This window comes from Terrapene carolina, unplaced genomic scaffold, assembly GCF_002925995.2.
Source record: "Terrapene carolina triunguis isolate 2854851 unplaced genomic scaffold, T_m_triunguis-2.0 Scaffold247, whole genome shotgun sequence".
NCBI lineage: Eukaryota > Metazoa > Chordata > Testudines > Emydidae > Terrapene > Terrapene triunguis.
In genome coordinates this window covers 14371791-14396048 of record NW_020664598.1, presented here as the reverse complement: position 1 = coordinate 14396048, position 24258 = coordinate 14371791, and the positions used below count along the sequence as shown (strand labels likewise).

Below are 24258 nucleotides of genomic sequence, written 5' to 3'. Positions count from 1 at the left end.
TATCAGGGATCACTGATCTACGTACACACACACTCACAAAAGAGGACGTTCTGCCCCTGCTGGTGGCATATCAACATTTTCAGATTAAATACCAAGTACCACATGGGCCAGAAGTTTATGCATTAATATGGTGTTTCAAGGGGGATTTGGTGTATGCAGTGTTGTTGTAGCCATGCTGGTTCCAGGATATTAGAGTGACAACGTGGGTGAGGTAATATCTTTTATTGGACCAACTTCTGTTAGTGAGAGATACAAGCTTTCCAGTTTACACAGCGCTCTTCTTCAGGTCTGGGAAATGTACTCAGTGGCACAGCTAAATACAAGGTGGAGCAGATTGTTTAGCATAAGCAGTAAACACGTATTTCCAAGGACCATTCAGGGTGGAGTGGCCAGTTAACACCTCCCCAGTCATAGGTGGGAAATGAGGGGCAATAAATAAAAATAAAAATAAAAACAAGCTGTGGAGAGTGGGGCTTAGTGGATTATAGTTATTATAAAAGGTCATAAAATCCAGTGTCTCTATTTAGTCCATGATTTTTAGTGTCTAACAAAGCTATGAATGTAAGCTCCCAGGCTCAACTTTTGAAGGTGTTGTGCAGGTTTCCTTTGTGGATAAGGACTGAGCGATTTGTGAAAAGTGTTCACCCACACTCAAAGGACAGGAAATGGGGTACAGGCCTTTTATCTTTGTTGTATACTATACTTCATGTCGGAACACACTCTGAATTTTGGAGGCAGAGACATAAGCTAGCAGGGGAAGGATGTGTCAGTATATCTGAACATGGATACAAATTTCATTACTGATGGCTACCCTCCTACTTTTATAATGGCCCAAAACATATCCAAACACCTCCAAAAATAGGTGTTATAAAGATCCAGTGCACAAGAGTGCTGGTAAGAAACTGGTCTTCAATTCATGTTGCATGATCTTAGTCCACTGAGAGAGATTAGCCCAACTGCCAACTCCTAGTATTCAAAAATCATGAGTCAGGCCTCAAAATATTATAAGATGTTTTAAATAATATATTTGAGCTCTTTTATTTGCCTTCCAGTTTTTGCACCTTTACGGTTCATATTTTCCATTATTTCGCCATATCCACAATGGCTAGAAATGTACTGTCTGTTCTGAAATGAAAGCTCAGATTCTGAAATATTCACAGGTCTCACAGCCGTAGGGCTTAAAGAAAAATGCCAAAAATCATGACTCTCATGATAAAAAGCAGAAGAGTTGGAAACATCCAGATTTGAAATCTAGGTCTGAGTTTTCCAGCTCAGGACTGTCTCTATTTAAAATGAGGACTGGGTCACTGCTGATCAAAAGCAGTTACACCAGATGTGTGTTTGTAAGGTTCTACGTGAAACAAAGTCTTAGTCCAATTCCTAATGGATGGGTTTCCATGTCACATAAGCGGGATCTTTGTTGTTAGTATAATCAGAGTAGGTAAGGCATTCATGCGGTTTTAAACCAGACAGTCCTCTTTATGTGTGGCTTGTCCAAGTTGTCCCTCATCCAGTACTGAGACAAAACCAGACGTGATTATATCCGGGATCGGACAGAGGACGCCATTTTGAAGAATGTGCCACTCTGCCCCTGCCAGAATGACCACACACACGCACCATGTGTGTGAGGTCATGCCAGCGTGGGCAGGGTCACATCGGCAGGGGCGGGCCCACGCCATTCCCAGAAGTGCCAGAATGTCTGATGTTCTGGGAATGTGAGAGTGGCCACTCTAATTCAGAGAGGCCAACAAAAGAGCAAGGTGAGTGAACCACACACTCAACCCTACTGGGAACCTCTCCAATAGCCCAAGAGAGCTTGAGTCCAGGGCAGTGCTGAGGAAGGCTGTACTGGTGCTGCCATGCCATACCTGTCCCTTGATTAAAAAGAGAACTTCAGTCCTCACAGCTGTCAAACTGGCAGCTTTCACAGAAACTAATTTCTGTACTCCCATTTAAATGAAAACATGTCACTGCAGCAAATCCCTACTCTGTGTGTCAAAAAGTTAATGATTATCCTGAATTTCATAACAAAACTGAAAGACTTTGACATTCTTCTATCGGTGGAATCTACCTCAGGGAAAAGAGAGAGTGAATTAAGTCTTGGCATGCAATACCCCAGACATTCTGTACTAGGAAATAGTATGTAATACACAGACTTCCTAATGTACCTTAATCCAAATGCCACTCTGTTCAGCTATTCCATTTCTGGGCACCACACACAGCTCTCTCAACCTACTATATTCCTGACCGGCAGCATCCCTGCTTTTCCAGTCCTGGTCCCTGCCCCAGTCCAACCACACACACAGTTCCCCAACTGTACTTCAGTCCAGCTTTGCAGTGACTCCTGCTATTCATTTTAGTTCTGGGTCCCCCACGTTACGGAAATGTATCTCAGTCCTCATATGCAGCACCCTGTTATTCCAGACTCAATCTCACACTCACAAATCACCAATGGATTTCAGACTTAATCTGTAATAATCCCTGCTTTCTAAATCTTGTGTCTTCATGGACATTCCTGGCAATACACCTCAGTCTTGAGCTGCAGAATTCCTTGCTATTCTAGACCTACCCATCTATACAGTTCTGCCAATGCACCTTAACAGCAATGTGCATTATCCCCTCCTAACACTGGCTCTTTCATGAGCACAGTCTGTCACTTTTGTCAAACAGTGCACAGGTTTACAATACGGACATATGTCCTCAGGCTAGGTGACAGAAATTCTGAAGCAAGGAAAAGGCCGACATAAAATAAGAGGCAAATCCAAAAATCCATTCCAGCTGGGCACCAAATCCAGGTTAGATTCTCTTTTTTGTTTTTCCATCTTTGTATCAAAAGGAAATGAATAATTCAGGGAATCTTCTCCCTAACTATCGCTAAGGTCTTGTTCTGTTGGCAAATATTTTTTTCAGTCATGGATGGATCTGTAACTCGGGTTTGTGCCAGCCGGGTTTGGACTCTGAGGTGGGATGAAATGTCACACCTATCCAATGGAGAAGAAGCAAATGGTACTCAAGAAACCCCCTCACATGTAACAAATTATTTTCTTTTAATTAGTTGATGGGGAGAAACAAGTCCATGCATCCCAAATGTAAAATACAGAGGAAAAAAAGTATGTGAAACATACTGATAAATACAAGAAGACATTTTGGCCTAAATCCTCAAATATATTTAGGCATCTAATTCCCATTGAATTCCAAAATAGATTTTAGTGGGCATTTGATTCCTAAATACCTTTGAGGATCTAGGCCTTAGACACTAGGAGCTTGATCCTAACCCCACCGAAGTCAATAACAAAACTATCATTGACTTCAGTAGTGCAAGATCTGGTCCTAGGCCCTCTCTGCTACCCTCCACCCCCATATCTACTGCACAATTGATTACATTGTACCTTACCTGGTTTTTCTTTTTTGCCAGCCTCAGTAGTACCCATGGCTGCCAGAATGAAAATGAACGCCAAGAGGGCAGCTGTGAACATTCGGCGCTGTTGTTGTTGCTGCTGCATTCTGAAAAAAAAAGTATGGTCAGATTCAGAAAGGGTACATAGGGAAAGGTATGTCAGACTGCTTGAGAGAAAAACTCCAATCAAACGTTCTAATAGAGGGGTACTACCAAATGGTGAGACTATGCATTTCTGTGCAGCTATACTTAGGGACAAGAGGAGCTCAAACAGATAAAGCAAAGGATTAACCGTTGGCCAAATGTGTACAGAGTTTTCCACTTCCTGCACAGAAGACAAAGTCTTTCAAATCTTCTTTATAGCTGAAATACCCTATTTACCATTTTCATCCCAAATCCACTGCATTCCCAATGCAGCACTTCGGTTTTACCATGTAGGGTAGATGTATATGAAGTGTAGTTGTAGCCGTGTCATTCCCAGGATATGAGAGAGACAAGGTGGGTGAGGTAACATATTTTATTGGATCGACTTCTGTTGGTGAAAGAGACCTGAAGAAGAGTTCTGTGTGGCTCAAAAGCTTGTCTCTCTCACCAACAGAAGTTGGCCCAATAAAAGAGATTAGCTCACCCACCTTGTCTCTCATAGATAATACAGTAATTATTTTATAATTGCACAAGTGGCAGAAATTTGGGAGAAATTATAGACTAATGATTAAAGTAGGACACAGAGTAAGGATTCCTTGATTCTATTCTCAGATCGGTAACAAATTCATAATGCAATATTGAGCAAATTACTTAACGTGTGCCTCAATTTACCCATCTGTAAAAGGAGGACAATGCTACTTAACTGTCTAGCCAAGGTTCAAGAGGGTGTTTGAACATATAAATTATGTCAAAGTGCTTTAGGTTTCTTTGAGGAAGATTATATAGATGAAAAGCGATATATGAATCATCATTGACCATACCTCGTTAGAGCTCCCAGGTCATACTTACACTTTTCCTTCTCCTCAAATTAATATCTATGTATAAAATGGGTTGAACTAACATGCCCAGAATGGGCAAAGCACAAACAGAAAGTGTTTTCCCCTGGACTAGACCACACAACTAGCCATGCTAAGTGATGCTCAGCTCTGGACTTGAGGGGCAAAATACAAATATGAATCAAAATGTATTTGCTCAGTGGTGAAATTTCACTTCCTAGCCACCCAGCTGAATCACTGCACAACGACCAGGACTGGTTGACTGTGCAGGTCTGATGTTCCAAACAAAGCTTCTGCAAAGCTTTTCAGGCAAGAGCCATTTCCTCTTTCACCCTGCCTTGCTGCATTTTGTGCTGCGGTTTAGGCATTTGCTGCCTAGGAGGAAGTGACTAGAAGGTCCAGCTACCAAGATAGCCTTAAAATGCAACCAAATTTATATTACAAATAGAGTTGCATGAAATTTTGGGGATAAATTATTTATTCGCTGAAAAATGCAGTTACAGGTTGACTGAAACTATTCATGAATTTGGGTTGAATTCAGCAAAACGCTTCACCTGGAAAAAAATGGGGGGGGGGATTCAAAAAAGTCAAAATATTTCATTTTGACATTTTCACAATGAAACATTTTGGCTTTTTGTTTCAAAATGACATTGCATTTCAAAATGTAGTCAGGTTTTTTTTTTTAAGGGAGTAAAAAATACTAACTGTTTCATTTCAGGTCAAACAAAATGTTTCTTTCAACCCAAAATGTTCTGTTTTTTTTTTTTCATTTTGTTTCAGTAAGAAGAAACAAAAAAAATATTCTTTTAAGTCAACGTGAAATGAAATTTGTTTCTGTTTCCCAAAAAACTGAGTCAGGTAAATCATTTCTGTGATAAGGATAAAAAAAATTTCAGTAGAAAACGGGGGTTTTGACTACATGAACAATTTCATGGAAAGTGTCTGCCTCCATGAAAATTTTTGATTTTTCCATCTGAAAACTGACTTTTTTTAGTTTCAGAAGTTATCAGGCAACATTTTTTACGTTTTTGGGTTTGGAGGGATTATTTTCTTTTAAATGAAACATCAACATTTTCCAAGGGAGACAAATTTTGATCTAGCAATGAATCAGTGATCTATTAGTGTCAGTCCAGTTCTTGATGGAGTGGTGTCCCTAACACAAACACCAACAAGACAGGTGGCACTAATGGGTGCCCTTGATACCTTGTGGCATTTTCAGCAAAGTAGCCAAGGAATAAATGGGCATGGAGGCTGAATTACCTCTACGTAGTCCTTACAGTTCAAGACTGAAGCACATTAGTAGCGGGGCATGTAATATGTGGGGAACGCTCACACTGTGGCTGCCTGTGCACAGTCTGTTGTCCAGATATATAGAGAATTTCCCTCTCTGGGCTAACAATCTGGCAGCATTCACGGGTACTGCTTTCATTTGGGGCCTTTCACCTGTAAAGACTCGCACTGACTTCAGCGAGCACTGAATCCAGCCCTTAAAGCGTTTTTAAATTGAAGAATACAAATAGTGACCTGATTTTCTGGAGCCATCCTATATTCCTACTGTAGAATTCTATAGGATAGGTCAAAACCCTATAGCAAGGCAATCATTCTCTATTCCGTTATATAGGTTGTTAGAGTAATCTCCATGAACTCAACCCTATTAAAGAACCCTAACGGGTTCATTTATATTACTGTAAATTCTTATGTTCCCCATTCCAAAAGACAACAATAAATAACAAACAATAGAAGTTTACACTTGAGAGAGGGGTCTAGGTCTCCAAGTAGTATCTATAAGCTTCAGTTTAGAAGCTATACTATTTCTGGCAGTAAATATAGTAAAAAAAAATATGGGCAAACCGGAATGCATTGGAAATCTATTCAATAACCAAAGTCACATCAGGTGATTTATTTTTACATACGTTTGGAGTCTGAAATTCTTTCTCTATAAACTGAAACCCCACAGATGCTTGATGCAGAGGACGTGCCTGGTACCTCAAATCTGTCCGTGACAGCACAGGACCAACTTGGAAGTTTTTCCAAGCTGCTGAAGCAAAGTCTGACCTGAGGGCATACATTTGCTTGTAGTAAAGGCTGGCAACCTGATACCAACAGTGCCTCCTCAATGATATGCAACAGACGCAAATAATGTGCCATAATGCACAATGCTTTTCATTGCATCACACAAATATCTGTAATCTGATGTCACTGGTTGCAACTACAAAGTTACAGAAGCTCTGTTGTACTCCATAGGCTGGCAGGGATATTGCTACAAACAGGCTATAGGCATCACAGTATCCCCTGTCTGGAGGAGCTGGTACCACATGTAAAAGTTACTCAGGAAGGTGGGAAATCCCAAACCAGGCTGCAACCATCTGTTGTCAAAAGCATACATGGGTATTTTCATACTAACTCCTTCAATTTTTCTTGCCACTTTTAAATCTGTCTTGGGGACAGGGGGTTGTTTCCTAAACAAAAAAGGAGGGGGTTGGTAGTAAAAATGACTTATTTTGAAAATAAAATTTCTTGAAAAAATGGAGGTTTGTTTTTTTTTTTTTTTTTTTTTAAAAAAAAAATGTGACTTTTTCATAGAATATCAGGGTTGGAAGGGACCTCAGAAGGTCATCTAGTCCAACCCCCTGCTCAAAGGAGGACCAATCCCCAGACAGATTTTTGCCCCAGATCCCTAAATGGCTCCCTTGAGAATTGAACTCACAACCCTGGGTTTAGCAGGCCAATACTCAAACCACTGAACTATCCCTCCCCCCTTCGATACTTTTGATAATGTTGCCAAATAAATTTTTGATTTAAAGATACTGCCAAAAAATGTAGCAATTAACCATTTCGAACCTTGTAAAATAGAAAGAACTTTGATAGTTATGAAATCTTTCACACATTTTTTATTGTTTTTTTTATTTCAACCAACTCTCATAAATAGGGCTAAATGTGCTGAAGGAAAAGCGTTTTGTAGAACCCTGTGTGAAAGCAGGAACAGCACCCCCTGAATGATTGGCAGCCACATTCACAACCAGTAGAAAGATGCAGACAAAATGGGAGAAAGAAAAAGACTTTGGAAAAAGGTGGTTTTAAGAAGGGACAAGATGAAGCAGTGAATGCATGAGAGAAACAGATAAAAGGAGAAAGCAATTAGGACAGTTTAAATGGTGAGTTGGACTGAGATTGATAAAAGGAATAGAAAGCATAAGACAGAAAAATCACAGACACAGCTAAAAGACGAAGAAAGGAGTAAAATAAACTGAGAGGAGAAACAAATAACTAATTAGAGTTAGTAAGAGCGAGAGAGTGCAGTGAAAACATGAAGTGGATAATGAGAAGAGAGATGCAGCTTTGCTGAAGTTCATTGTAGCAAGTGGCTTCTCCTGAGGAAGATGAGGTACATGAATTACTGTGATGTAATGGTTCATTTCACGATCAACTCTGGTGGGGAGAGAAAAGTAAAAGCAAAACAGAAAAGTGGGTGGCAATCAGAAGATGGATCCCATTTCATGAGTTCAGCCCCATATCAGGTGGTCAGAAAATAAGAAAGCCAGCCAGAGATTCTGCAGTTTCTTAAAGGCCTTCTGGTTCTGGGTGCACCCCAGTCACCTCCTTTACCAAGTCCTGTTAGTCCCCAACCCATTTTTACCATCACACTTGTCTCCCCTGACTTTCTTCACCATCTTGGCACATTGCCGCCTGTGATGGGCACAGCCCACGCTAGTTCAAGCAGGGGAGGGGCCTGCAGCGGCCTGCTCACCCCAAATGTGCATGGTCTGCCAGTTAGAGGGAGTGTTTGCACCCAGGCCCATCAGAGCATATAGTTAAGCAGGACGAGTTAGCTTGGGGTTGGTCACAGGAACAATATCCTGTGGAGAAGTGGCTTAATCTGACTGGAAAGACAGAAAAGCAGAAAGGCTGTATAAGCACCCAAGGGACAAATGGGAAGCCAAAGGACTGATGAAAGAACCTTGAGAAGAACAAGAAGAAGTGGTCAAGGCAAAAAGAACTGAAGGGGTTCAGTGCTTGGACCAGACACTCACTTAATTTTCAGGGCCAGAACCCCCTGGAGATGGTGGGCAAGAGCTGCTCTTCAATGCCACCATATCAAGATGGAAGCCTTACTCCCCTTTGCCCCCAAAACAACTCCCATTTACCATCTCACTCACATCCCCCCACCCGTCCTCCCTTTACTTTCTCACTCCATGTCCACGGGTCTTTATTGCTTGGAGACAATTCGGGATGTAAACTGTGACATGGTGTCACCACAGAGGAGAACAAGTGCCATACTGCACCCCTTTAACAAGCATCGCAAGTGTGACCCCAGCAAGAATAGCATGTGCAAAGGAAGGATATTGGACAAATCTGTTTATGCATCCCCCAGTACTCACCCTTCCTGTGGTATCGGTTCTATCTCGTGAGACAATCCTGCAATTCTGAAACATTGATTTATGACACAGTGGTGTCCAACTTCTTCAGTCCAAGAGTTGAACAGAGGTCAAGGGGTCACAATCAATACTTTGGTGCAGATTCTCTGTCTTGTTCTGCTCAGGTGGCATAAAGGGAGGGGAAACCATACATGCCTCCCCTGGGGGAGGCTGCACCTGGTGTGAGGGAGACCCTACCAGGGCTGGATTTAGGGGCAAGCAACTGCTTGGGGTGCCAGGCTTGGGGGGTGCCAGGCTTGGGGTGCTGTAAGGTATTCAAAAGTTTAACAAATGAAGTGGGGGCACCAAAGACGCTCCTCACCTGGGGCACCATTTGGTCTAGGGCTGGCCCTGGTCCCTAGCATGCATAAAGTCATTATAGTCAGCACCTACACCTCCATCCCACTAGCCTTGATGCAGGGACATGTCAAGAGCAGGGAAGGGGAATGGCTAGAGAGTGCTATGTTACAGCTTTCCCCACCCAGTCTATAGTCCTTCAAGGACCACTGCCAGCTGGTGCAAGTCAGAGCTCCCTCAGGTTGCTCTAACCTGCACTAAGGTAGAGATTCAGGGAGCTTTAAACAGTGGTTATTTTCAATTTCTCTTATTCCCCCCCACCTCTCCTGGGCTGTTCTGGGTGGACGTGTGCGGGGAAGGTGAACCATCCTTTGCTAGGCACTAGTCCCCTAGGCTCTGACAGAGCCAGCTGAGCTCCTGTCCTACTCTTTCTTGGGCTCCCACAGCCTTGCAGGTAAGAGGCAATGGAGCAGCTAGAGCTACTCTCCTATGATGCAGCAGGCAATCACCAGGGGAGCTGCTGAGCAGCTGACAGCAGCTGCCCAGAGCTCAGACTAGAACAGCTTCTGGGTCTGCAGGGGAATGGTGAGAGGCAGTGCCCCCTGGTGACAATGCTGATTCAAACACTTCCATTTTAAAATCCAAGGTTGCAGTTTAGGGAACACATTTTCAATTTGCAATCAAATACACATTTGCTTCTTAATGCAATCACCTTGGAGGGCCACAATTTAGAGACCTGAGGCCAGCAGGCTGAACAACACTGATATAAAATGAACAAGGGAACTGAGAACTACATGACAAGGAGAACCTAGGAAAAAAGTGATTAATATGAAAAGAAAAAGAAAAGAATCAAATTTCCTTAAATAATACCCAATTAACATGCCCAATCTGGCTTTGTTCAAGTAAATAAACCAGAGTAATTAGTTTAGTTGTGGATCACAGTTCTCCTTGCCTGTGATATTTGCATAGTTGATTGCATGTTTGCCTTCAGAATCAAGCTAAAGCATGTAGATATGCAGAAGACATTAACACTTCCAGTTCCTTGGGCATAATTCATAGTTTGGGTTGATAATAGGGGTCCATGATTGCATGCATTCTACCATTCAATGTACATCATACTTTGGGCTGACATAAAACTCAAAACTATAGCTAGTTCAACAATTTTCAACAGAACAATTTTCCATCAGAAAATGCTGTTTCATCAAAATTGAAATGTTTTGAGGGAATGCATTGATTTCGACAATGTTTTCAATGGAGAAATTTTCAAAACACTTCATTTCAATAAGGTTGGAATATTTTGTTTTGAACTAGTTCAACAAAAACTTGAAACTGCATTTCCTTACCATGGGTGCATTGCCTTATGAGAGTTCTAGTTTGGGCCTCGATTGTTTCTGTGGGCTCCCTGGAGGACTGCATCTCCCACATGCATTGCAAGACACAGTGGACAAAACTGCATGTGGATTCAATGGCTGGACTACATCCCCCATGATACACGCGGAGTCCTGACTCCCCTGATGTACATATATCAACCAACATATAGGCCAGCTAGGAAATTGCAGTTCATGTTCTGTATCAAGCGGACCTGCTTTCTCCTGCCCCAGTAGATCACAAGTCTGAGGAGATGGGGCTCCATCCATTTGTGGCATTCTCCTTCCTAGTCAGGTTTTCCATTCACTCATATCAATGTCACCGTTTTTCCTCTTTCCCATTCCCTGGAAGGCACCATCAGCTCTAACCATATTATGTTGTCTGTCTCTGTTGTTGGAAATAAATATTAACTTTCCAGTGGGGCAGATGATTCTCAAAGTGACCCTGAACTAGAGTTGGTCACACCAGGGAAAAAATCATGAAAAGTTTTTCGCTTTCAAAGTTGTTCCATTTCGTGAGTTCAAAATAGATGCATTTTTGTTTATTTTTCAAAAATGTTCATGAAATCGTTCATTTGATTTTTTTTAAATCAAAAATAGCTATTGAAACCAGGTACTGAAAATTTTATTTAACAAAATACTCATTTAATGAAAAATATGGTTTTCAATTAATAAAAAAAATTGTTAGAAACAAATCTAACAAAGATTCTCCTGAGAAACAAAAATTCTGAAAAAGTCAACTCTTTTTTTATGAAAATGTTCATTTTTTACAGGAAAACTTTTCATTCAGAAAATTCAACCAGCTTTACTGTAAATAAAATGAAAGTTGTAATAAGCAATTGCCCTTTGCTATGCTCAGTGGGGCACTTTTATTTGAAACATTTGCTTACTACTGTATGTTTTTCCCTTACACACATATCAACTCTCTCTCACACACACACACACACACACACACACTCTCTCTCTCTCTCTCTCTCTCACTAACATGGGGTACAAAATACTGTGCAAAGACAAGACGAAGGAATAATGGGTAAAGAACCATTAAACGGAGAGTCTAAATCAGTGGTGGGCAACCTCCGGCCTGTCAGGGTAATCCACTGGCGGGCCGTGAGACAGCGTGCAGCATGGCCGCCCCCAGCAGCCACGGTTCGCCATTTACGGCCAATGGGAGCTGCAGGAAGCAGCAGCCAGCACGTTCCTGCAGCCTGCACCACTTCCCGCAGCTCCCAATGGCCGGGAACGGCGAACTGCAGCCACTAGGAGCTCCCGGCAGCCATGCCTGTGAATGGTCAATGTAAACACTGTCTCGCGGCCCACCAGTGGATTACCCTGATGGGCCACGTTCGGCCCGTGGGCCGCAGATTGCTCACCACTAGTCTAAATAGATGCAGGTCCAAATTTCCAAAAATGACTAGATATTTTAGGTGTCTCCATTTCTGAGTCTCTAATTTAAGACATCTCAAAGAGGGCTCATTTTCAGGGAGCTTTGAACACCCCAGATTGGAGAATCAGGCCTTTTTTGGGTCAAAGGTGGGGGGGCACAGGATCTGCAACAGCAGCAGTATTGAAGTATTCCACTGTCATAGTTGTATGGGGGGAAAAGTGTCCACAATACCTGGCCACACAATGGTGGGCTCAACTCAAGCCAGTGTCATCAGTCCCTGGCTTTTATGATAACCATGCTGTTTTCCTCCTCCCAACATTATCATGCACATATACACCTTAATAACAAAGGTTGAAATTAAGAAATTAATTACTTCAGTAAAAAGATGGATTTCCCCAAGTTCAGATGTCATTGACTAGGTTTCCTAGTATGGTCTATCTTTTTCATATATACTTTTCCTCCAGAGAACCTTAGGCAGAGGATTACAAGCTTTGGGGAGAGACTAGTGCTGTCCTTATAAGAGTAGTCCCCCTTTCCGCTGGCCTATATTAAACATAGCATGGGTAAGGGGCTGATATTCATCTGCAGATCCCAGACCAGCACATAGAGGCCTAAATGTCTATAATTTGTCTTCAAAATCAATCTCCTGGAGGCAGAGTGAGGTCAATTATATTGTTCGAGTGATTTCCTTTGGCAGAGTCCCATCACATACATGCACACACATATCTCCCATCTCTACCTTGAGGTGGTGGTCAGAGTGGTCCTTGCTGGTGGCTATCAAGCAGTGCCTACTGCTGACCTCTGCATCTATTTGGGGCCCTACAAAACCAAGGCTGCTATTTTAGTTCATTTTTTTGTGCCTGTGCCTTAGGGTGACCAGATCGCAAGAGTGAAATATCAGGACACATTGGGCGAGCGGGGAGGGGAGGGGGAAGGAAAGGGGGGAAAAAGACAGTCAGACACAGCAGCACAGCCCCGACCAGAGCCAGAGGCACACTGGTCCGCCTGGCCTTGTGCTACCAGCATGCCCCTTCCTGTTGGGGGTGGGTCCATGCTGTGCCACACACCTCCCCTGTCCAGCGCCCCCTGGATCCACTATGCCCAGAGCCCCCCTACAACCCTTCCACCACAAATGCACAGTGCTGTGCACACACACCCCGCCCAGCGCCCCCCTGCCCACAGCCCCACCACAGCTGCCCAGCACCCCACACAGAACCCCCCACTCTCTAGTTTCCCAAATACACACAGATTTCCCCTCCCTCCTTTCCTTCCTTCCTCCCTCCCAGTGCCCTTCCCCACAGCCCCACCACTACAACTACACAATGCCCCACACAGACCCGCACTGCCCAGTGCCCTGACACACACAGATCTCCCCCACTACCCAGCAATCCCCAACAGGCCCCCCACTGTGTCACACCCCAAAACACACAAACCACCCCCACTACCCAGCACCTTCCACACCCTCACAGCCCAGCGCCCCACACACACCTCCCAGACACTCACTCCATCACACCCTGCCCCCTTCCCTGGCTGCACTCACCAGCCCTGCTGGGAGGTCTCTGGCTCCTAGGGTGAGAGCGACGAGGGGCGTTTCCAGACTCTCCACGTTCTGCGCCCGTCACAAGCGCGAGCTCCGTGGCTCCCATTGGCTGGGAAAAGCACCAATGGGAGCTGCCGGAGCTGTGGAGCGGGGCTTGCAGGTGCTGGCAGCACGCAGAGCCCCCCCCACCTTAAGAGCCAGAGGGACCTGCCAGGGGGTGAGGTGGGGTGTCCCGGCGGTGCTCACCTGGGGCAGCTCCCATCCCGGGAAGCATCCGGCAGGCTGGTCCCTCTGGCTCCTATGGTTGAGGGTCAGGTTGGGTGGGGGGGGGCAGAGAGCTCCCTGCCCACTCCCAGCGCCTGTAAGCCCCGCTCCTGCAGCATGTGGCGCTCCTGCCGGCGGGCGGGCACTGGGAGCTACCCCAGGAAGCGGTGAGCGGCAGTGCCGTGGCTGCGGTCTGGATGGTCCCTGGTATTGGGACAAAGGGCGTCCCGACTGATGTAAGGTCGGGATGCAGGACAAGTCCCCTAAAATCGGGACTGTCTGGTCACCCTACTGTGGCTTCTTCATTTAATGTCCTGTGTAAGCCATTTCTGCTACAGTGATTTTGCTCCTGTCCTCCTCCCCCACACCACCACAATAAGCACATTTGTTGTAAATATAAACATTTAATAATAATTGTGGCAAACCCAGGGCAAACAGCTACAAAAGAGGTAGTAATCAGTCCCAGGGGGTTAAAAAGGCCTCTCCCAAGCCAATGAGGAGAGAGAACCATGGGGAAATAAGGTTCAGCTGGGCAAGGGGTTACTAGGGAACTAATTAGGTTCAGCTGGCTCCAACTGCTTGGGACCTTTTTAAACCCTCCCCGGCGTGGAAGTGGGGGGAAGAGAGAGTGAGAGAACCAGGGAAGCTGCCAGGAAGTTAGGAGCAGCAAGGCTCTGAACCTTTCCTGCAAGGAAGGCTGCACTCTGTCCCCAGAAGGGAAGATAAACAAGCACAAGGGGCTGACTGAGAAAAGGAATAGCCAAACCCTGTGCTACCTGCAAGGATTTGCCTTGCCCAAGCCTGTGTCTCCAAGGCTAAAAAGGACTGAGCCTGCTGAGGAGAAGAAGGTACTTTGCCACATAATCTATGTTAGGTTTCTTTGTGCAGCTATTTTAAAGGGTATTAAATACAAAACTAAGGCCTGGTCTACACTGGAGGGGGGGGGAATCGATCTAAGATATGCAACTTCAGCTACGAGAATAGCGTAGCTGAAGTCGACGTCTCTTATATCGAATTAAAATTACTTACTTCACGTCCTTGCGGTGCTGGATCGATGGCCGCGGCTCCCCCGTCGACTTTGCTTCCGCCTCTTGCACTGCTGGAGTTCAGCAGTCGACGGGAGAGCGATCGGGGATTGATTTATTGCGTCTACACTACACATGATAAATCGATCCCCGATAGATTGATCGCTACCCACCGATCCGGCGGGTAGTGTAGAGGTACCCTAAGAGTGATGGATCTGACTCAAGCCCAGAGAGGCCAGAAAATTCCAGGGGAAGAATACAAAGGTAGCTGCCTTAATTTTCTGCATTTTCCTATTTCAGTGAGACCAAGTCAGAGCCATTGGGTCTGATTCACCTTTACTGCACACCACCTTTACATTGTGTCACTCTCCCTGATAGTCCACTTCTCCCACAATCACTTCATGCCAGCTCTTATGGATGGCATGAACTCTCCCCAAAATTGGTAAGCCCACTTACCTTATCTTCCTTAATACTCACTTCGGTTGTGATGTCTTCAGAACACAGCCAGGTGGTAATGGCTAGGCAGGGCAAGCTACCCTGTGGACACAGCTAGCCTGCATGATAAGATGTTTGTGGTGTTGTTACCGCCTATTCCTGCTCTCCCACCCCTATCCACTGGTTTGTTTCATCCTGCTGTTCTGTCTTGTCACTAACTGCCTTTGTAAACTCGTTAGGGCAGAGACTGTCTCTTGACTTCATGCTTGTACAACACCTAGCACAATGGTGCCCACATCCCTGACTGGGGCAACTTGGCATGACTGTAACATAAATCAGTAATAACCACAATAATATGGAGCCAAAGTCAGTTCTAGTCTAGAGGGTGCAGCGGCCACTGACTTCGTACCTCCTTTTTCCAGGAAGGGAGGGAAGGAAAGGCAGAGAAGCACAGCTCCCTTCCTCAGCTAAAAGCAGCAAGTCCATAGATCCCCCTCCTCCTCGACTGGTGGAGGGAAAGCTCCCCTTTCTCTTCCTATTTACTTTAAGCACTGTCCATACTAACTCATTGTACTGCAGGCATTGTCAATAAAACAGAGTGTTTCTTTCCCATATGCATAAATCATAACAGTCCCAGTAACAATAACCACCCTGTTACGATGCACTGCCAATGGTCTGAGCAACCCTCTCTGATGGTACTTTTGTTGTGACATGAAGAGCTGTCCAATAGGATCCAGGCTGAGATTCTCTGCCTCATTCTCAGTCAGTCTCCATGCATGTCTCTCCTTCTGCACCAATGGGAATTTTTTAACTGGGTGACCTCAGACAAGTAAGTTCACCCTTCCGTGCCTCAGTTTCTCCATTTGTGAAATGTGGCTAATGATACTTGCCTCCTTTGCAAAGTGCAGTGAGAGTAGGGATGAAAAGCGCTATAGGGCTATGTGTTATTATCCCACATTAGCCACTGAAAAGCTATTTGATTGTAATAATTTTTGCACAATATTCTTCTGAGTTATATTTAACCTTGTAGTGAATTAAAGCCCAATCCAGCATCTTGCACTACTTACGAAGGCCTCTGTGCCCATGAAGGACCCTACTGACTTGGGCAGGGCCCCACTGGACACAGGGATCTTCCCAGATGCAGACAGTTGCAGGATCGGAGCAATACTCTGCAACCAATTACCAGTCCTTCAAGTTATCAAGTCAACTGGGCAAAGCTATACAAAACAATAGCTTCCTCCAATCTGTGTCAGCCTCCACCCATTTCTACTCTTCAATTCTTGTTATATTCTTGAATTTACTGTGCTTGAACTGACTGAGGTACTTGAATTAGGGTTGCCAAGCCTCCTGGTTTGGCCGTGAGTCTCCCGGAATCAGGTTTGATCTCCCAGAGGCTACTGAAGTCAAACCAGGAGATTTTAGGCCACTAAAAGTCTGGCGGTGCAGCAGGGCTAAGGCAGGCTCCCTACCCACCCTGGCTCCACACTGTTCCCGGGGGTGGCCAGCATGTCCGGCAACGGCTCCTAGGAGGAGGCACGGCTGGGGGGGGTCTCTGCGCACTGCCCCGCCCCGAGCACTGACTTTGCAGCTCCCATTGGCCGGGAATGGGGAACCACGGCCAATGGGAGCTGCAGGGGCGGCGCTAGCAGGCAGGGGCAGCGCGCAGAGCCTCCTGGCTGTCCATAGTCTAGGAGCCGCTGCTGGACATGCCGCCACTTCCGGGAGCCACCTGAGGTAAACGCCACCTGGCCGGAGCCTCCACCCCAAACCCCCTCCCACACCCTAATGCCTTGCCCCAGCCCTGAGCCCCCTCCTGAACCCAAACTCCCTCCCAGAGCCTGGACCCCGAACCTACTTCTGCACCCCAAGCCCCCTCCTGCACCCAAACTCCCTCCCGGAGTCTGCACCCTGAACCCCCTCTCTCACCCCAACCCCTTGCCCCAGGCTCAGCCTGGAGCCCCTTCTCACACTTCGAACCCCTCGGCCCCACGCCCCAACCCAGAGCCCACACCCCATCCTGCACCCTAACCCCCTGCCCCAGTCCGGTGAAAGTGAGTGAGGGTGGGGGAGAGTGAGCGACAGAGCAGGGGCGGGGCCTCAGAAAAGGGGCATGGCATGGGTGTAGCCTTGGAGAAGGGGTGGGGCAAGGGTGTTTGGGTTTGTGCGATTAGACAGTTGGCAACCCAACTTGAATGGTGTACCAAAAAGTGTTATTTAACCTTTCCCACAATACAAAAAACAAACAAACAGGGATCACCCAATGAAATTAATAGGAAGCAGGTTTAATACAAACAAGTGGACGTACTTTGGAATGCACAATTAACCTTGTGGAACTCATTGCCATGGGATGTTGAGATGATTAAAAAAAGAACCAGGTAAGTTCATAGAGGATAGGTCCATCAAAGGCTATCTGCCAAGATAGTCAGAGATGCAACTCCATGCTCAGGGTGACTCTAAACCTCTGGACTACCAGAAGCTGGGAAGAGAAGACAGAGGTGGATCACTCCAACTATCCTCTTCTGTATACTCCCCCGAAGCTTCTGGTACTGGCCACTGTTGGAAAATAGAATACTGGGCGAGATGAACCTAGTATGGCAATCCTTATATTCTCATGACTCTGAATTCTGGATATTTATTTTTTTCTTAAGCTTTTCAAAATATTTTATACTCCTAAAGAAAATTAGTTCTAATTTTAATCTCTTTTGCTCATTAGACCTCCCCAGCTCCTTTCTCCCCCGCCCTCTCCCTAGCTCCAAAGAATATGCAATGCCGTCGGAAAATTATTTAAGCTGAAAGCATGTGACCTTTCACCTATGCCCTCTATTAATTTTTGTGAAGGCATGTGAACCCTGCCTATTTTTTCCGGGAAATTGCTTCTTTGCTTCAACTATAAATAAAAAGCGCATGGTAGCTGCATAGAAATGAAAGAGAAAATTAATTCAACCAAAACAGAATGTACTGTGCAAATGAGTTTTGTTTTTCATCCACCATGTGATTGTCATGTGTGAATAGGTTTGGGTTTTAAATCATTTTCTGTAAGAGGAATTAGTGAAAAAGGAACAGGACTTAGACAAGAGGCTGTCTCCCACTTGCAAATCAGGAAGCAATGGCAACACTGTGGGACATGTTCTGTCTGCCATGATGCTACGAAGGCAGTTGAGTGGAGTGTGCTGCATCAACAAGAGCCAAAGAAAGGCATGGAGAACACAAATCCCCATCCTCTGCTAACAACAGACATTGGGCATTGGGATGGGCTCACTACCCTGAGCCACTCTCTCCCTTTATTTCCTTGACCGCAAAAGTCTTTCAAAATAAAGTTCTCAAACATGAAAAACTTAATAGCCAAAGTCCTTCCTCCTACGGTTTCCTGTGGGGGGATGGGAGCTTCCAACCTGCAAAGATGACACCTTTTTCCCCCTCCCCCACCCAATAATGAGAACAGGAAGCCTTTGGAGCCATTCTTCTCTCCCCAGGGTGTGCCTTGATTGGTTTGGTAATTGATTGCACCTAGGGTTGCAAGGCATCCGATTTTCGACCTGAACACCTGATCGAAAACGTTAAAAGTCCAGTCGGTGGTGCAACAGAGCTCAGGCATGCTCCCTGCCTGCCCTGGCTCCACGCAGCTCCCGGAAGCAGCAGGTATGTCCCTGCGGCCCCGCAATGAGGCTCTGCGTGCTTCCCCCACCACAAGTGCTGGCTCCGCAGCTCCCATTGGCCTGGAATCATGGCCAACCAGAGCTGCGGGCACAGCACCTGCAGGCGAGGGCAGCACGCAGAGCCCCCTGGTCACCCCTGCACCTAGGGTCTGCAGGGACATACCAGCCACTTCCAGGAGCCACCTGAGGGAAGCTCTGCCCAGAGCCCTCCCCGCCCTGCACCCCAACCCCAGCCCTGATCCCCCTCCCAGAGCCCACATCCCAGACCCCAACCCCTTGTCCTAACCCTGAGCCCCCTTCTGCACCCAAACTCCCTCCCAGAGCTGGCACCCCGCATCACCCACACACTCCAAACCCCTCGGCCCCACCCCCCCCCAGCCTAGAGCCTCATCCTGCACCCCAAACCCCTTATCCCCGGCCCCACACCGCCTGCTGGAGCCCTCACCCCCCACACACACCCCAACCCCCTGCCCCAGCCCTGAGCCTCTCCCGCACCTCAAACCCGTCATCCCTGGCCCCACCCCAGAGCCCACACCCCCAGCCAGAGCTCTCACCCCTCCACACCCCAACCCCCTGTCCCAGCCTGGAGCCCCCTCCCACACCCTGAACCCCTAATTTCTGGCCCCACCCTGGAGCCCACACCCCCAGCCAAGTCCTCACCCCCTCCCGCACCCCAACCCTCTGCCCCAGCCTGGTGAAAATGAGTGAGTGAGCGAGGGTGAGGGCGCGATGGAGGAAAGGGGCTGGAGTGAGTGGGGGCGGGGCAAGGGTGTTCGGTTTTCTGCAGTCGGAAAGCTGGCAACCCTAATTGCTCCACAAGGCTCCTGCTCCTGGGCCCGCAAAGAAATGGTAACCTTGTTTTCCTGAAGACACCACCCCTCCCTGAGACATTTCCCCTTTCCCAGCAGCTGCCTCTGCCACTTCCTAGGGTCCGTTTGCTCCAGAACCGTCTCCCTTAAAGGGCCAAGCTATCCGATTATATGCATGATGGCCACACTCCCGCCACATAAAACATACCTGCCATTCCCTTGTGCCAGTTTTCTCTTCCCCCACAAGCTCTGTGTGTGTGTATTTTAATCACTCATCAATTTTCTGTTACTTTACCCTCTGTTGAAAGATGCTTGAAAAATATTTTTAAAAACCTCGTTAGCTCAAATATCCTGTGTAGTTTGATGTTCACTGTCTCCCCCTGCTCTTCTAAGTATCCTTCGAAGTGTAATAAAAGCCTCATCTTGTCTAATCCCAAATGATTCTTCCCCTCCCTCTAGGTTCCTGGATCCTTATATAAATAGACATCATTTCTGGATGGAATCTCATAATGAGTCAGTCAGCACCTTAGGGCTGCTTGAAGTCAGAGTTCTCTCACGATGCCTAAACAACTTAATCATTGAAAAAACAAACTCCACAGCAGTGGAGACGTAGCATGAGACCTGTATCCCTTTTGAAGACACCTGCCTGCCCTAGAGAGCTCGCATCTTCCTTTTATGCTCTGCTAACTTCTTTGGGGGGAAAGAATAAACTTATTGTGCTTGTTAAAAAGGGGGTTTGCTCTTAGTATAGTAAAATTCAGCCATCTCACTAGGTGATAAGTCAATACAGTGTTAGCCAGGAGAGTGAAAATTCACTGATTAATAAACAGAGCAGTGTGAAATTTGCCATGCGAAAGCTGCAATATTGGTGAATGTGAGGGCAGAGCAAAAATTCATGGTAATTTCGAGAGTTCTGTGGAGGTTGTTTAGCAAAATATATTCCCAATGCCAATATTTTTTGTGAAATTTTCATTAGTTTAATGATACATTTTTAGTAAGATTTTGTGCATGAAGGGTGAAATCCTGGTTCCATTGAAGTCAATAGCAAGACTCCCACTGACTTCAATGGAGCCAAGATTTCACTCTCGATGTCATTTTAACTTTCACCAATGAAAGCAGCTTCCTGAGCTGGGCAAAAATCAAACTGGGAATACTGATGAAGACAAAAGGGCAGCTTTTTAGCTGCAGAAAACATTTTCATAGAAAATAGAAGAAAAAAAATGTGAGGCAAACCCACAGAAATGTTTCCTTCCTGGTGCCCAGCTTAAAGGAGCCTGATTTTCAGAGGGTGAATGCACAGCACTTTCTAACAATCAGGCCCCTTTAAGGTGCCCTAAATTGGGCATGCAATAATTAAGGCACCCAGTATTCTCTAGTCACTTAAAAAAAAAATTTGGGCCATGATTCCTACATCAGTTTTGCCAGCCGAGTATGGTGGCTGGAAATGCTCAGGATATCTATCTATGCAACAGGGGAAATAGTGGCACAAATGGGGTGCCATAACTATGCCAACATGACCCTGTAGTGTAGATGCAGTCTACAGTGGTAGAAGAAGATTTGCTGCTGCTGTAGGAACAGCACCTTCCCAAGCGATGGTATCTAGGTTGATGATGGAAGCATTCTTCTGTTGTCCTAGATGGCTTTACACTGGGGTTACAGCTACAGAGCTCAGGAGTGTGGATTTTTCACACCCCTGAGCATTGTCACTATATCAACCTCAGCTGGAATGGCAGTAGGTGTTAAAGGAATTTAACAGCATAGTTAGCTAAAGATGTAAATCCAGTGTTACTCATAATCTGACTCCCACCCTGCTCCCAACAAATATCTAATTTGAGTTAAATGGGGCTTTAAACCGTCTCATGAGGTGGGTGTGTTGGAAGTTGAGTACTGTTAAAGCTCAGTTTGTTAATGCAGTGGGGACTCATCTTGAGAAGCAGGCAGTGGGCTAACAATTAAAAAATTATCAGATCACTTTGAAAAAATATTATGAAGTTAAAACATTTGTCAATTTATTTGGCCTGCTCTACTTTGAAGCTGGAATGAAGCAAGAAGAGAACTGAACATAATGTATTGTTCCATCACCTAAGTTTGAGGGTGCTTGCTCTGGGATTGGCCCAAGCCAGGTATGTGGTGGGGGGAGAGAAAAATAAAGTGCAACCAAGCTAGGATCAAAAGTGGGTGTAATGAACCCCTTCTCCACCTGTGGGCCAGTACTTTGAAAGTGAGCAATGTTTTACTTAAGTCACTTCCCTAGTGAGCCACAATCCCCTCAGGATGTTCCCTTCATCCTATCCAGGAAAAAAAACAAACAGAGCTGGAAATCTTCTCAGTGCTTCATGGGGTACCTTGCATTCTTATCAAGTATAGGAAAATTACAAAAACAAAGCTTTCCCATCTCCTCATCCTCAATCCATTAAAAAATGCAGTAGATCCTGTTTCAAATCCAAATGGCAAGGCCCTCCCACACTCTGGATCTAAATTCTGTGGCAAGGTCCCTGGCTTCTGTGGCATTCTGGTGAATATTCTGGAAATTCTGTGGCAGCATGAGATAGAAGTCTAAATGGAGGGGTTTATACTGAATTAAATACGAACTCAAGTGAAAGCAAAGGAAGTTAGCAGCCTAAATACCTTTGAGGATCTGGACCTTAGGACCTAATTGCATGGCAGATATTGTTGGGAGGAAGCTGGAGGGTTTGGCACCTGGTTAAAGGAGAATTAGACTTGTGGCATCCTGGGATTGTTTAGTAAACATCATAGCTGGATATTTCTTCAAAAAGGACGGCAGAGAAATAGTTAACAACTTTAGCACTTTAACGGTCATCCTTAGGTTTCAGAGTTAATGACTTATAAAGATGAATAGGGCAATTCACAGATTTTTCCCCCATGTTGTCTAAAGACTCAGGAAGTGAAATTATAAGTTTACACCTGATTAATTTTTTCAATGTAATCTTTACAGTCATGGGGGCTAAAAACAATCATTTTAATGAAAGCTCAGACTCTGGAGCAAAATTATGTGGCAAGGGGTGAATTCTGGGACATATTACATGACCATGGAATTGCAAAATAAATATACAAGGCCCTAGAAATAGAGGTTTCTGTTCAGGGTAAAGGAAGCCTGCATTCTCTGCCCACAGACAGGGAGTTGGAACAGCTCTAAAAGTAGTTAAACTCTCAGAGGGAAAGTAATTTTGATTCAGCGGTGATTCCTATTCAAAGGCGGTTCCTATTAATGTAGAAGTATTTCCAATACTACATATTGAAATATAGAACTCTAGCATAAAAACAGTATAGTACAGCTCACTGCAATTCATTGGTGACCTATTGGTTGTTTGTTTTTCCCAAGAGGATCCTTCACACCTCTCTCTGAGCCCCTCTTTTTCCTAGCCTCAGGGCCTCACCTCACAGTGACCAGGTTCTGATGAAAGAATGCTGAACTAAGCTCCTTTTGGAACCTTGAAACACCTCTCTCTTGTATCACAGTACAGACTGTCCTCAGTCTTGAAGCGGGGGCTGGATGGGAACACCCTACTTCCACAGCACTTCCAGTTCCTACCATCTTGGGAGTAGGAGGTTGAAATTGAGTCTCTGTGCTTACTCCTTGCATGGTGCTCTGAGACTGCTGGGCTGGCCTTCCCTAGTGTTTGAGAATCACAGCGTTTCCTGTGTGCTGCAACATCTGCATTTGCTGTTTAGAATCAGGACACGCCCCATCAGAACCACCATCTATGGATATGCCTAATCTAGAGATACTCCTTTAATAACATGCATATTTACAGAGACCTGGACATTCTAGTGAAAGAACTGTGTACGAACATACTAGCTTTAGATCCTCTAGCCCTACCACATGCCCTAGAATGCTCCCATGTTTCAGGCTGTGTTTCCAAAGCAGAGATGTAGGTCCTGAGCTGGTGTAAATGGGTGAAGTTCTACTGACCCCAGTGGAGATATAACTTCCACCAGTTGGGGAAGCTGGCACATAGCCTTTAATTTTTAATTCTTTTCCTCCTCGCTAAACAGGTGGTATAGTTAGAGCCACCATCTCTCCTCCTCCTGTTCTGCTGCTCCACTATTAGGTGCAGAAATTCAGCACTGTATTCCCATATGAAGAAATTGGCAAGAGAATGTGTGCTCTTGGCAAAGCCTTACCCTGGGGTTATGCCAATAAACAATCATTTTCTAGTTGCCACAAACATTCCATTATTTCTGCTGGGCCATTCAGGCCACTCAAGTTCAGGCTCTGTCAGTCCTTCCTTAATAAACCCCTATTATCAGGGGCTTAGACCTCAGTGGTTAGAATTCCTGCTCAGCCGAGACGTGGCACTCACGGTTTCAGCCCAAATGTTCTTTGGGGGGGAAATTAAAACACACTGTAGCAGAGCCAAGACAATGGAAGTTTGTTGCCTCCAACTTATATTTGCACTTTGAAAGAGCTAAAAAAATGTGAAATTTTAAGTATGTTTTTTTAAAAACAATGTTTGGAGACTGGTTATTGTGGAAAAGAATCATGATGGCAGTGAGTGAGTAGCTGACTATGCAGATCCATTTCATTTTCTCATGCATTTTTAATCACATGCTTTTAGGGACCGATTTTCAAGAGCACTCTGCACCCAGCAATTCCCCTTCTGACATGTACAGTGCAGAGACACGACTGCTCAGCTGCTGTAACTATGCAGCTCTACTGACCTCATG

General features: G+C 45.4%; 1 protein-coding gene across 1 annotated transcript in view; it reads right to left on the bottom strand.

The window, feature by feature from the left end:
• Positions 1 to 24258, bottom strand: part of PTN (pleiotrophin) — a 102269-nt gene that overhangs the window by 22504 nt on the left and 55507 nt on the right. The window contains exon 2 of the mRNA XM_024195723.1: positions 3395 to 3504. Coding sequence (XP_024051491.1) covers positions 3395 to 3503 — 109 coding nt within the window. The 5' untranslated portion in view covers position 3504. The remainder of the gene's footprint in view (positions 1 to 3394; positions 3505 to 24258) is intronic.